Below are 15364 nucleotides of genomic sequence, written 5' to 3'. Positions count from 1 at the left end.
ACATCTATATATTTAGTCTGTTATTGTCTGTCTGTAACCCTGTAGCAGCACCGTTTCACTGAGTCAAATCCTCTACATCCAAATGTATTTGGTGAATAAAGGGGATTCTGAGGCCTGTGACTGTGTTGATTTCCTCCACAGAGAAAGACGTGAACAGGACAGACAGGACCAACCCTTTCTATGAAGGACCAGACAACCCAGGACTGATTCTGCTGCACGATGTCCTCATGACCTACTGCATGTATGACTTTGACCTGGGTAAGACCACGCTTGTCATTCTGAATGACTTTGACCTGGGTAAGACCACGCTTGTCATACTGAATGACTTTGACCTGGGAAAGACCACGCTTGTCATACTGAATGACTTTGACCTGGGTAAGACAATGCTTGTCATTCTGAATGACTTTGACCTGGGTAAGACCACGCTTGTCATTCTGAATGACTTTGACCTGGGTAAGAGAAAGCTTGTCATTCTGAATGACTTTGACCTGGGTAAGACCACGCTTGTCATACTGAATGACTTTGACCTGGGTAAGACCACGCTTGTCATACTGAATGACTTTGACCTGGGTAAGACCACGCTTGTCATTCTGAATGACTTTGACCCGGGTAAGACCACGCTTGTCATTCTGAATGACTTTGACCCGGGTAAGACCACGCTTGTCATACTGAATGACTTTGACCCGGGTAAGACCACGCTTGTCATTCTGAATGACTTTGACCTGGGTATGACCACGCTTGTCATACTGAATGACTTTGACCTGGGTAAGACCACGCTTGTCATTCTGAATGACTTTGACCTGGGTAAGACCACGCTTGTCATTCTGAATGACTTTGACCTGGGTAAGACCACGCTTGTCATTCTGAATGACTTTGACCTGGGTAAGACCACGCTTGTCATTCTGAATGACTTTGACCTGGGTAAGACCACGCTTGTCATTCTGAATGACTTTGACCTGGGTAAGACCACGCTTGTCATTCTGAATGACTTTGACCTGGGTCAGACCACGCTTGTCATTCTGAATGACTTTGACCTGGGTCAGACCACGCTTGTCATACTGAATGACTTTGACCTGGGTAAGACCACGCTTGTCATTCTGAATGACTTTGACCTGGGTAAGACCACGCTGGTCATACTGAATGACTTTGACCTGGGTAAGACCACGCTTGTCATACTGAATGACTTTGACCTGGGTAAGACCACGCTTGTCATACTGAATGACTTTGACCTGGGTAAGACAAAGCTTGTCATTCTGAATGACTTTGACCTGGGTAAGACCACGCTTGTCATTCTGAATGACTTTGACCTGGGTAAGACCACGCTTGTCATTCTGAATGACTTTGACCTGGGTAAGACCACGCTTGTCATACTGAATGACTTTGACCTGGGAAAGACCACCCTTGTCATTCTGAATGACTTTGACCTGGGTAAGACCACGCTTGTCATACTGAATGACTTTGACCTGGGTAAGACCACGCTTGTCATACTGAATGACTTTGACCTGGGTAAGACCACGCTTGTCATACTGAATGACTTTGACCTGGGTAAGACCACGCTTGTCATACTGAATGACTTTGACCTGGGTAAGACCACGCTTGTCATTCTGAATGACTTTGACCTGGGTAAGACCACGCTTGTCATACTGAATGACTTTGACCTGGGAAAGACCACGCTTGTCATACTGAATGACTTTGACCTGGGTAAGACAATGCTTGTCATTCTGAATGACTTTGACCTGGGTAAGACCACGCTTGTCATTCTGAATGACTTTGACATGGGTAAGACCACGCTTGTCATACTGAATGACTTTGACCTGGGTAAGACCACGCTTGTCATACTGAATGACTTTGACCTGGGTAAGACCACGCTTGTCATTCTGAATGACTTTGAACTGGGTAAGACCACGCTTGTCATTCTGAATGACTTTGACCTGGGTAAGACCACGCTTGTCATACTGAATGGCTTTGACCTGGGTAAGACCACGCTTGTCATACTGAATGACTTTGACCTGGGTAAGACCACGCTTGTCATTCTGAATGACTTTGACCTGGGTAAGACCACGCTTGTCATACTGAATGACTTTGACCTGGGTAAGACCACGCTTGTCATACTGAATGACTTTGACCTGGGTAAGACCACGCTGGTCATACTGCATGTATGACTTTGACCTGGGTAAGACCACGCTTGTCATTCTGAATGACTTTAACCTGGGTAAGACCACGCTTGTCATTCTGAATGACTTTGACCTGGGTAAGACCACGCTTGTCATTCTGAATGACTTTAACCTGGGTAAGACCAGGTCATACTGAATGACTTTGACCTGGGTAAGACCACGCTTGTCATACTGAATGACTTTGACCTGGGTAAGACCACGCTTGTCATACTGAATGACTTTGACCTGGGTAAGACCACGCTGGTCATACTGCATGTATGACTTTGACCTGGGTAAGACCACGCTTGTCATTCTGAATGACTTTAACCTGGGTAAGACCACGCTTGTCATTCTGAATGACTTTGACCTGGGTAAGACCACGCTTGTCATTCTGAATGACTTTAACCTGGGTAAGACCAGGTCATACTGAATGACTTTGACCTGGGTAAGACCACGCTTGTCATACTGAATGACTTTGACCTGGGTAAGACCACGCTTGTCATACTGAATGACTTTGACCTGGGTAAGACCACGCTGGTCATACTGCATGTATGACTTTGACCTGGGTAAGACCACGCTTGTCATTCTGAATGACTTTAACCTGGGTAAGACCACGCTTGTCATACTGAATGACTTTGACCTGGGTAAGACCACGCTTGTCATACTGAATGACTTTGACCTGGGTAAGACCACGCTGGTCATACTGCATGTATGACTTTGACCTGGGTAAGACCACGCTTGTCATTCTGAATGACTTTAACCTGGGTAAGACCACGCTTGTCATTCTGAATGACTTTGACCTGGGTAAGACCACGCTTGTCATACTGAATGACTTTGACCTGGGTAAGACCACGCTTGTCATACTGAATGACTTTGACCTGGGTAAGACAAAGCTTGTCATTCTGAATGACTTTGACCTGGGTAAGACCACGCTTGTCATTCTGAATGACTTTGACCTGGGTAAGACCACGCTTGTCATTCTGAATGACTTTGACCTGGGTAAGACCACGCTTGTCATACTGAATGACTTTGACCTGGGAAAGACCACCCTTGTCATTCTGAATGACTTTGACCTGGGTAAGACCACGCTTGTCATACTGAATGACTTTGACCTGGGTAAGACCACGCTTGTCATACTGAATGACTTTGACCTGGGTAAGACCACGCTTGTCATACTGAATGACTTTGACCTGGGAAAGACCACGCTTGTCATACTGAATGACTTTGACCTGGGTAAGACAATGCTTGTCATTCTGAATGACTTTGACCTGGGTAAGACCACGCTTGTCATTCTGAATGACTTTGACCTGGGTAAGACCACGCTTGTCATACTGAATGACTTTGACCTGGGTAAGACCACGCTTGTCATTCTGAATGACTTTGACCTGGGTAAGACCACGCTTGTCATTCTGAATGACTTTGACCTGGGTAAGACCACGCTTGTCATACTGAATGACTTTGACCTGGGTAAGACCACGCTTGTCATACTGAATGACTTTGACCCGGGTAAGACCACGCTTGTCATTCTGAATGACTTTGACCTGGGTAAGACCACGCTTGTCATACTGAATGACTTTGACCCGGGTAAGACCACGCTTGTCATTCTGAATGACTTTGACCTGGGTAAGACCAGGTCATACTGAATGACTTTGACCTGGGTAAGACCACGCTTGTCATTCTGAATGACTTTGGCCTGGGTAAGACCACGCTTGTCATTCTGAATGACTTTGACCTGGGTAAGACCACGCTTGTCATTCTGAATGACTTTGACCTGGGTCAGACCACGCTTGTCATTCTGAATGACTTTGACCTGGGTCAGACCACGCTTGTCATACTGAATGACTTTGACCTGGGTAAGACCACGCTTGTCATTCTGAATGACTTTGACCTGGGTAAGACCACGCTGGTCATTCTGAATGACTTTGACCTGGGTAAGACCACGCTTGTCATACTGAATGACTTTGACCCGGGTAAGACCACGCTTGTCATTCTGAATGACTTTGACCTGGGTAAGACCACGCTTGTCATACTGAATGACTTTGACCTGGGTAAGACCACGCTTGTCATTCTGAATGACTTTGGCCTGGGTAAGACCACGCTTGTCATTCTGAATGACTTTGACCTGGGTAAGACCACGCTTGTCATTCTGAATGACTTTGACCTGGGTCAGACCACGCTTGTCATTCTGAATGACTTTGACCTGGGTCAGACCACGCTTGTCATACTGAATGACTTTGACCTGGGTAAGACCACGCTTGTCATTCTGAATGACTTTGACCTGGGTAAGACCACGCTGGTCATACTGAATGACTTTGACCTGGGTAAGACCACGCTTGTCATACTGAATGACTTTGACCTGGGTAAGACCACGCTTGTCATACTGAATGACTTTGACCTGGGTAAGACCACGCTTGTCATACTGAATGACTTTGACCTGGGTAAGACAAAGCTTGTCATTCTGAATGACTTTGACCTGGGTAAGACCACGCTTGTCATTCTGAATGACTTTGACCTGGGTAAGACCACGCTTGTCATACTGAATGACTTTGACCTGGGAAAGACCACGCTTGTCATTCTGAATGACTTTGACCTGGGTAAGACCACGCTTGTCATTCTGAATGACTTTGACCTGGGTAAGACCACGCTTGTCATACTGAATGACTTTGACCTGGGTAAGACAAAGCTTGTCATTCTGAATGACTTTGACCTGGGTAAGACCACGCTTGTCATTCTGAATGACTTTGACCTGGGTAAGACCACGCTTGTCATACTGAATGACTTTGACCTGGGTAAGACCACGCTTGTCATACTGAATGACTTTGACCTGGGTAAGACCACGCTTGTCATTCTGAATGACTTTGACCTGGGTAAGACCACGCTTGTCATTCTGAATGACTTTGACCTGGGTAAGACCACGCTTGTCATACTGAATGACTTTGACCTGGGTAAGACCACGCTTGTCATTCTGAATGACTTTGACCTGGGTAAGACCACGCTTGTCATTCTGAATGACTTTGACCTGGGTAAGACCACGCTTGTCATACTGAATGACTTTAACCTGGGTAAGACCAGGTCATACTGAATGACTTTGACCTGGGCTTGTCATACTGAATGACTTTGACCTGGGTAAGACCACGCTGGTCATACTGAATGACTTTGACCTGGGTAAGACCACGCTTGTCATACTGAATGACTTTGACCTGGGTAAGACCACGCTGGTCATACTGAATGACTTTGACCTGGGTAAGACCACGCTTGTCATACTGAATGACTTTGACCTGGGTAAGACCACGCTGGTCATACTGAATGACTTTGACCTGGGTAAGACCACGCTGGTCATACTGAATGACTTTGACCTGGGTAAGACCACGCTTGTCATACTGAATGACTTTGACCTGGGTAAGACCACGCTTGTCATACTGAATGACTTTGACCTGGGTAAGACCACGCTTGTCATACTGAATGACTTTGACCTGGGTAAGACCACGCTTGTCATACTGAATGACTTTGACCTGGGTAAGACCACGCTTGTCATACTGAATGACTTTGACCTGGGTAAGACCACGCTTGTCATTCTGAATGACTTTGACCTGGGTAAGACCACGCTTGTCATTCTGAATGACTTTGACCTGGGTAAGACCACGCTTGTCATTCTGAATGACTTTGACCTGGGTAAGACCACGCTTGTCATTCTGAATGACTTTGACCTGGGTAAGACCACGCTTGTCATTCTGAATGACTTTGACCTGGGTAAGACCACGCTTGTCATACTGAATGTACTCAGCCTCTACTGGGTTTTCACTGAGGATTCACCAACAATAAATACTACATGCCACTCAGCACCAGACGTGATCAGAGGAGGCTGCTGAGGGAGGACGGCTGATCATAATGGCTGGAATGGGAGCGAATGTAATGTTATCAAACACATGGAAACCATGTGTTGGATGTATTTGATACCATTCCACTGATTCCGCTCCAGCCATTACCACGAGCCAGTCCTCCCTGATTAAGGTGCCACCAACCTCCTGTGGTCAAGATTGTGTTGGTATGAAAGCTCTCCAGAACTGTTTCAAATCCTCTCTGTCACCACCAGGGATTGGCTGGCTGACTGGCTGACTGGCTGACTGGCTGACTGGCTGACTGGCTGGCTGACTGGCTGATTGACTGACTGGCTGGCTGGCTGACTGACTGACTGACTGGCTGACTGACTGACTGACTAAACCGGGTTGTGTTCTCTCTGTCACCACCAGGCTTTGACTGGCTGACTGGCTGACTGGCTGACTGGCTGGCTGACTGGCTGACTGACTAAACCGGGTTGTGTTCTCTATGTCACCACCAGGCTTTGACTGGCTGGCTGGCTGGCTGGCTGGCTGACTGACAGGCTGACTAAACCGGGTTGTGTTCTCTCTGTCACCACCAGGCTTTGACTGGCCTGGCTGACTGACTTGCTGGCTGACTGGCTGACTTACTGGCTGACTGACTAAAGCGGGTTCTTTTCTCTCTGTCACCAGGCTATGTCCAGGGTATGAGTGACCTGCTGTCTCCGATCCTCTATGTGATGGAGAACGAGGTGGACGCCTTCTGGTGCTTTGTCTCCTTCATGGACCAGATGGTGAGACTGACAACATAGAACTAGATATACTAGAACAGACATAATGTAATAAGACCATAGAAATAGGCTTGATAAGCTAGCAGGGACATAACCTTCTAGTGATTTGTCTCCTTCATGGACCAGATGGTGAGGCTGACAACATAGAACTAGATATACTAGAACAGACATAATGTAATAAGACCATAGAAATAGGCTAGATAAGCTAGCAGGGACATAACCTTCTAGTGATTTGTCTCCTTCATGGACCAGATGGTGAGGCTGACAACATAGAACTAGATATACTAGAACAGACATAATGTAATAAGACCATAGAAATAGGCTAGATAAGCTAGCAGGGACATAACCTTCTAGTGATTTGTCTCCTTCATGGACCAGATGGTGAGGCTGACAACATAGAACTAGATATACTAGAACAGACAATGTAATAAGACCATAGAAATAGGCTAGATAAGCTAGCAGGGACATAACCTTCTAGTGATTTGTCTCCTTCATGGACCAGATGGTGAGGCTGACAACATAGAACTAGATATACTAGAACAGACATAATGTAATAAGACCATAGAAATAGGCTCGATAAGCTAGCAGGGACATAACCTTCTAGTGATTTGTCTCCTTCATGGACCAGATGGTGAGGCTGACAACATAGAACTAGATATACTAGAACAGACATAATGTAATAAGACCATAGAAATAGGCTAGATAAACTAGCAGGGACATAACCTTCTAGTGATTTGTCTCCTTCATGGACCAGATGGTGAGGCTGACAACATAGAACTAGATATACTAGAACAGACATAATGTAATAAGACCATAGAAATAGGCTAGATAAACTAGCAGGGACATAACCTTCTAGTGATTTGTCTCCTTCATGGACCAGATGGGTAAAACGGAGAACATCTGAATTATTAGAACATACGTCACATAGAAATATAATTACTAGAATGGACAAAGCCCCTCACACCAAAGCAAATGAAATGAGGATGTCCATTCTAGTCATTGGATGTCTGTGGGTGAGACCTTCACTGACCTCTGTAGGTATATGACAGCACAGTTCTTCCTGTTTAACGAGAGAGGAAGGCCAACTAGGGAAGTGTTGGTAGAGTGTGACCTGATTACCTGACCACGCTGGGTTCCCATGGTGCATTTCACAAAGGATGCATCCAAGACCACTCTCTCATAGCCCCCACCAATAGCTGAGCAGAACACTCACGCTTTTTGATGTCACTCCAGCTCTATGATTTGTGTTCTGAATTAGTTTTTTTCTGTCTTATTATCCAACCTACAACACCATCCAGCTTCCTGTCTGTTCTGTTACAACACCGTCCTGCTTCCTGTCTGTTCTGTTACAACACCGTCCTGCTTCCTGTCTGTTCTGTTACAACACCGTCCAACGTCCTGTCTTCTGTTACAGCACCGTCCAGCTTCCTGTCTGTTCTGTTACAACACCGTCCTGCTTCCTGTCTGTTCTGTTACAACACCATCCTGCTTCCTGTCTGTTCTGTTACAACACCGTCCTGCTTCCTGTCTGTTCTGTTACAACACCGTCCTGCTTCCTGTCTTCTGTTACAACACCGTCCTGCTTCCTGTCTTCTGTTACAACACCGTCCTGCTTCCTGTCTTCTGTTACAACACCGTCCTGCTTCCTGTCTTCTGTTACAACACCGTCCTGCTTACTGTCTTCTGTTACAACACCGTCCTGCTTCCTGTCTTCTGTTACAACACCGCCCAGCCTCCTGTCTGTTCTCTGTTACGACACCGCCCAGCCTCCCGTCTGTTCTCTGTTACGACACCGCCCAGCCTCCCGTCTGTTCTCTGTTACGACACCGCCCAGCCTCCTGTCTGTTCTCTGTTACGACACCGCCCAGCCTCCCGTCTGTTCTCTGTTACGACACCGCCCAGCCTCCCGTCTGTTCTCTGTTACGACACCGCCCAGCCTCCCGTCTGTTCTCTGTTACGACACCGCCCAGCCTCCCGTCTGTTCTCTGTTACGACACCGCCCAGCCTCCCGTCTGTTCTCTGTTACGACACCGCCCAGCCTCCCGTCTGTTCTCTGTTACGACACCGCCCAGCCTCCCGTCTGTTCTCTGTTACGACACCGCCCAGCCTCCCGTCTGTTCTCTGTTACGACACCGCCCAGCCTCCTGTCTGTCACGACACCATCCTGTTTCCTCTATTCTTACCTCCACATAGCTGCTGAAGTCATTTAAAGGGGATTTTGTGTTCATTATCCAGTCATAGCTTTATAGGTACTGTAGCCCAGGGCTGGTCTACTCTGGTAAACAGCCACACACACACACACACACACACACACACAGGTTAGGGTAAACAGCAATCATGTTATTATTACTCGGCTGAATGGTCTTGTACCTGACAGACCCTTGTTATTCAAAGGAAACCCAAAGACCATGTCATCTCAGCACTGTAGCTGTCATCCCACTCATTAATACATTAAACACGGCTACATCAGGGTTATTGATTTAAACACCTGCCACATAGCAACTTGTTAGTGAGGAAGGTAAAAGGAAAGCTGGAGATTGAGGAGTAGAGAGCATCAATATGGTGTTATGTGACTGGCTGGCTGGCTGAATGGCTGGCTGGCCGACTTGCTGGCTGAATGAATGACTGGCTGGCTGGCTGGCCGACTAGCCGGCTGGCTGAATGACTGGCATGCTGGCTGAATGACTGGCATGCTGGCTGAATGACTGGCATGCTGGCTGAATGACTGGCATGCTGGCTGAATGACTGGCATGCTGGCTGAATGACTGGCATGCTGGCTGAATGACTGGCATGCTGGCTGAATGGCTGGCTGGCTGGCTGGCCGACTAGCCGGCTGGCTGAATGACTGGCAGGCTGGCTGGCCGACTAGCCGGCTGGCTGAATGACTGGCAGGCTGGCTGGCCGACTAGCCGGCTGGCTGGCCGACTAGCCGGCTGGCTGAATGACTGGCAGGCTGGCTGGCCGGCTGGCCGACTAGCTGGCTGAATGACTGGCAGGCTGACTGGCTGGCCGACTGGCTGAATGACTGGCTGGCTGAATGACTGGCTGGCTGAATGACTGGCTGGCTGAATGATTGGCTGGCTGAATGACTGGCTGGCTGAATGACTGGCTGGCCGACTGGCTGAACGATTGGCTGGCTGAATGACTGGCTGGCCGACTGGCTGAATGACTGGCTGAATGAATGACTGGCTGGCTGAATGGCTGGCTGGCTGGCTGGCTGAATGACTGGCTGGCTGGCCGCCTGGCTGGCTGGCTGAATAAATGACTGGCTGGCTGGCTGAATGAATGACTGGCTGGCTGGCTGAATGGCTGGCTGAATGGCTGGCTGGCTGGCTGAATGAATGACTGGCTGGCTGGCTGGCTGGCTGGCTGAATGAATGACTGGCTAGCTGGCCGCCTGGCTGGCTGAATGAATGGCTGGCTGGCCGACTGTCATCAACATGTTTTTGCTTTAACAGCATCCCCAGTTCATCTGTCTATTACTGTATAAACTCTATATACAGCAGTATGTGGACACCCCTTCACATCAGTGGATTCGGATATTTCAGCCACCCCCGTTTCTGACAGGTGTATAAAAATGAGCACACAGCCATGCAATCTCCATAAACAAACATTGGCAGTAGAATGGCCTCACTGAAGAGCTCAGTGACTTTCAACGTGGCACCGTCATAGGATGACACCTTTCCAACAAGTCAGTTCGGCAGCCCTGCTAGAGCTGCCCCGGTCAACTTTAAGTGCTGTTATTGTGAAGTGGAAATGTCTAGGAGCAACAACGGCTCAGCATGCAAAGTGGTAGGCCACACAAGCTCACAGAATGGGACCGCCGAGTGCTGAAGCACGTAAAAATCATCACTCCTCGGTTGCAACATTCACTACCGAGTTCCAAACGGCCTCTGGAAGAAACATCAGCACAAGAACTGTTCGTCGAGCTTCATGAAATTGGTTTCCATGGCAGAGCAGCCGCACACAAGCCTAAGATCACCATAACGCAATGCCAAGCGTTGGAAACGCATTGTCTGGAGTGATGAATCACGCTTCATCTGGCAGTCCGACGGACGAATCTGGGTTAGGCAGATGCCAAGATAACACTACCTGCTCCGTGCGTAGTGCCAACTGTAAAGTGTGGAGGAGGAGGAATAATGATCTGGGACTGTTTTCCATGGTTTCGGCGAGGCTCCGTAGTTACAGCGAAGGGGAATCTAACGCTACAGCATACAATGACATTCTGGATGATTCTGTGCTTCCAACTTTGTGTTTCCAACAGTTTGGGGACGGCTCTTTGCTGTTTCAGCATGACAATGCCCCCGTGCACAAGGCGAGGTCCATACAGAAATGGTTTGTGAAGATTGATATGGGAAGAACTTGACTGGCCTGCACGGAGCCCTGACCTCAACCCCATCGAACACCTTTAGGATGAATTGGAACGTTGACTCAGTCAGACCTAATCGCCCAACATCAGTGCCTGACCTCACTAATGCTCTTGTGGCTGAGTGGAACCAAGTCCCCACAGCAATGTTCCAACATCTAGTGGAAAGCCTTCCCAGAAGAGTGGAGGCTGTTAAAGCAGCAAAGGGGGGGACCAACTCCATGTTAATGCCCATGATTTTAGAATGAGATGTTTGACCAGCAGGTGTCCACATAGTGTCGATCATGTCGTCTATATCGTGTGAATGTATTTCGATTCTGTCTACATTCTCAGCACCAGAACTTTGAGGAGCAGATGCAGGGTATGAAGACTCAGCTGATCCAACTCAGCACTCTGCTACGCCTACTGGACCTGTCCTTCTGGAACTATCTGGGTGAGGGGAACACACACACACACACACACACACACACACACACACACACTGCTACGACTACTGGACCTGTCCTTCTGGAACTACCTGGGTGAGGGGAACACACACACACACACACACACACACACACACACACACTCTGCTACGCCTACTGGACCTGTCCTTCTGGAACTACCTGGGTGAGGGGAACACACACACACACACACACACACACACACACACACACACACACACACACACACACACACTCTGCTATGACTACTGGACCTGTCCTTCTGGAACTACCTGGGTGAGGGGAACACACACACACACACACACACACACACACACACACATACACACTCTGCTACGACTACTGGACCTGTCCTTCTGGAACTATCTGGGTGAGGGGAACACACACACACACACACTGCTATGACTACTGGACCTGTCCTTCTGGAACTATCTGGGTGAGGGGAACACACACACTCTGCTACGACTACTGGTCCTGTCCTTCTGGAACTACCTGGGTGAGGGGAACACACAAACAGGGCATGCTTAAAAAAAAAAATCCTTACAGAAAATTACGTTTAGCGTCCATTATTGGAGTCCGGGTAGTCCAGTCCCTGTCCAATGAATAACTCCCATTTACTACCATTTAGAGTCCACAGAATAGAACGTTCACCGTGACAACGGATCACATTCATCCTCATCATAAGTGTACTAGATAATCATCTCGATCGAGCCAATGAAATATTACCCGTGTGATTTTCTCTCTCAGGTGACGACGCCACATTTGTCTTCGAGAGAAAAACAAGAGTTTTTTCCAAGTTTGACTAAGTCTTCCTAATGAGATAAATATGGTGTGTTCTGTTTGGAAAGTCTTTCCTATTTGCTAGAGGTCGTAGGGGGCAGCTCCATCCCTAAACAGACCCTGATAAGTTTGTTTTGAATTAGGCTGTTTAAATGCAGCTAGCGCTAACGGTGCAGTCTGATTGGGACGATGGTGATTTATCACCGCATACTTTATAGTCATTAATTTTCTTGATTAATTTGGGCTCGCTCAGCCACCTTACTAAAACTGGTGTGCTGTTCGTTACCTCGCCGGATAACAACGGCTCCTCTGGAATTTAGAGACCTTCCAAGAACAATAAACCAAGTAAATTCAATAATATGTAAATGAAATGTGTTATTTATCGCTTTAATTTGAGCAGGAAAGGTTAGATTGAGGACAGGAAGAGGATGACGGTGATGGACGTGATTGTCTTTTTGGGGGGGGGGGGGGGGGGGGGGGGGTGGGGGGGGGGGGGGGGGGGGGGAGAAGAGATGGAGATGGGACGTAAAAGAGGCTTAAGGTCTATGATTGGTTGACTTTAATTTACGAGCCTCCACTTCCTCACTATTGATCTTCCTGCAGCTCCTTGATCAGAGATGCTCACAACTCTGACACGTTCAGAGTGGATTTAACCCTCTCAGGGATGGTTGGATCGATGCCAATGGCTTTTAAGCTCATGATGTCTAAAGACAATACCTCAGATGTTGTCGGGTTCCCTTCATTCTAACCTTATGGTGTTGCAGAGGCTACCTGTACGTCTGCTAACCTCGTGTGTGTGTCCATCTTATAGTGGCCCAGGACTCTGGTCACCTGTACTTCTGCTTCCGCTGGCTCCTGATTCGCTTCAAGAGAGAACTGAGTTTCCCTGATGTCCTGCGTCTTTGGGAGGTGAGTCAGACATTTCAAGGCGTTTACCGTTAATCAATCGGCTGTTCTCTAATGATCGATCAGCCCACACAGTCAATCCAGCCAATCAATCAAAGAGACCAATCAGTCATTACAGTGAGCACTTGATCAATCAGTGGCCTCTCTCTGTCCCCTGACTCTCTGGTCCTGCTCTCCTCCTCCTCCTCCTCTCTCTGTCCCCTGACTCTCTGGTCCTGCTCTCCTCCTCCTCCTCCTCTCTCTGTCCCCTGACTCTCTGGTCCTGCTCTCCTCCTCCTCCTCCTCTCTCTGTCCCCTGACTCTCTGGTCCTGCTCTCCTCCTCCTCCTCCTCTCTCTGTCCCCTGACTCTCTGGTCCTGCTCTCCTCCTCCTCCTCCTCTCTCTGTCCCCTGACTCTCTGGTCCTGCTCTCCTCCTCCTCCTCCTCTCTCTGTCCCCTGACTCTCTGGTCCTGCTCTCCTCCTCCTCCTCCTCTCTCTGTCCCCTGACTCTCTGGTCCTGCTCTCCTCCTCCTCCTCCTCTCTCTGTCCCCTGACTCTCTGGTCCTGCTCTCCTCCTCCTCCTCTCTCTGTCCCCTGACTCTCTGGTCCTGCTCTCCTCCTCCTCCTCCTCTCTCTGTCCCCTGACTCTCTGGTCCTGCTCTCCTCCTCCTCCTCCTCTCTCTGTCCCCTGACTCTCTGGTCCTGCTCTTCTCCTCCTCCTCCTCTCTCTGTCCCCTGACTCTCTGGTCCTGCTCTCCTCCTCCTCTCTCTGTCCTCTGACTCTCTGGTCCTGCTCTCCTCCTCCTCTCTCTGTCCTCTGACTCTCTGGTCCTGCTCTCCTTCTCCTCCTCCTCTCTCTGTCCTCTGACTCTCTGGTCCTGCTCTCCTCCTCCTCCTCCTCTCTCTGTCCTCTGACTCTCTGGTCCTGCTCTCCTCCTCCTCCTCTCTCTGTCCCCTGACTCTCTGGTCCTGCTCTCCTCAGTCTCTCCTCCTCTCTCTGTCCCCTGACTCTCTGGTCCTGCTCTCCTCAGTCTCTCCTCCTCTCTCTGTCCCCTGACTCTCTGGTCCTGCTCTCCTCCTCCTCCTCCTGTCCCCTGACTCTCTGGTCCTGCTCTCCTCCTCCTCCTCCTGTCCCCTGACTCTCTGGTCCTGCTCTCCTCCTCCTCCTCCTGTCCCCTGACTCTCTGGTCCTGCTCTCCTCCTCCTCCTCCTGTCCCCTGACTCTCTGGTCCTGCTCTCCTCCTCCTCCTCCTGTCCCCTGACTCTCTGGTCCTGCTCTCCTCCTCCTCCTCCTGTCCCCTGACTCTCTGGTCCTGCTCTCCTCCTCCTCCTCCTGTCCCCTGACTCTCTGGTCCTGCTCTCCTCCTCCTCCTCCTGTCCCCTGACTCTCTGGTCCTGCTCTCCTCCTCCTCCTCCTGTCCCCTGACTCTCTGGTCCTGCTCTCCTCCTCCTCTCTCTGTCCCCTGACTCTCTGGTCCTGCTCTCCTCCTCCTCCTCCTCTCTCTGTCCCCTGACTCTCTGGTCCTGCTCTCCTCCTCCTCCTCCTCTCTCTGTCCCCTGACTCTCTGGTCCTGCTCTCCTCCTCCTCTCTCTGTCCCCTGACTCTCTGGTCCTGCTCTCCTCCTCCTCTCTCTGTCCCCTGACTCTCTGGTCCTGCTGCTCCTCAGTCTCTCCTCCTTCTCCTCCTCAACTCCCCGGAGATGAATCAGTAACCTGATTTAAAGGGCGCGTAGTTTAGTTTATTTCATCATCTCTCCATTCGTCCGGAGGCATTGCGAGGAAACACAAGCCAATTAGCATTCATTTAATTATGTTTCACAGAATCACAACAATTAGTTTGATTTATCAGACATAATGATGCAGATACTGTATCTCACACAGACACACACACACACACACACACACACACACACACACACACTGACTCTGATTGTCTCTGGGTTGGCTTCAGGTAATGTGGACTGGGCTGCCGTGCCAGAACTTCCACCTGCTGGTGTGCTGTGCCATCCTGGACTCAGAGAAACACCAGATTATGGAGGAACAATACGGCTTCAATGATATCCTCAAGGTGTGTGTTCTTACATTTTGTGTGTGTTCACTTGTATCTGTCTCTGTGTGTGTGCAAGG

The 15364-nt window shown here is 49.1% G+C and overlaps 1 protein-coding gene across 1 annotated transcript in view; it reads left to right on the top strand.

Annotated features, from left to right (window-relative positions):
* The window catches only part of LOC120036843 (TBC1 domain family member 15-like), a 34079-nt gene that overhangs the window by 4793 nt on the left and 13922 nt on the right, over positions 1-15364 (top strand). The window contains exons 4-8 of the mRNA XM_038983154.1: positions 142-258; positions 6665-6765; positions 11462-11561; positions 13163-13260; positions 15189-15305. Coding sequence (XP_038839082.1) covers positions 142-258; positions 6665-6765; positions 11462-11561; positions 13163-13260; positions 15189-15305 — 533 coding nt within the window. The remainder of the gene's footprint in view (positions 1-141; positions 259-6664; positions 6766-11461; positions 11562-13162; positions 13261-15188; positions 15306-15364) is intronic.

This window comes from Salvelinus namaycush, unplaced genomic scaffold, assembly GCF_016432855.1.
Source record: "Salvelinus namaycush isolate Seneca unplaced genomic scaffold, SaNama_1.0 Scaffold148, whole genome shotgun sequence".
Taxonomy (NCBI): Eukaryota; Metazoa; Chordata; class Actinopteri; order Salmoniformes; family Salmonidae; genus Salvelinus; species Salvelinus namaycush.
The sequence above is the reverse complement of the archived record's forward strand: the minus strand, read 5'-3'. Positions and strand labels throughout refer to the sequence as shown.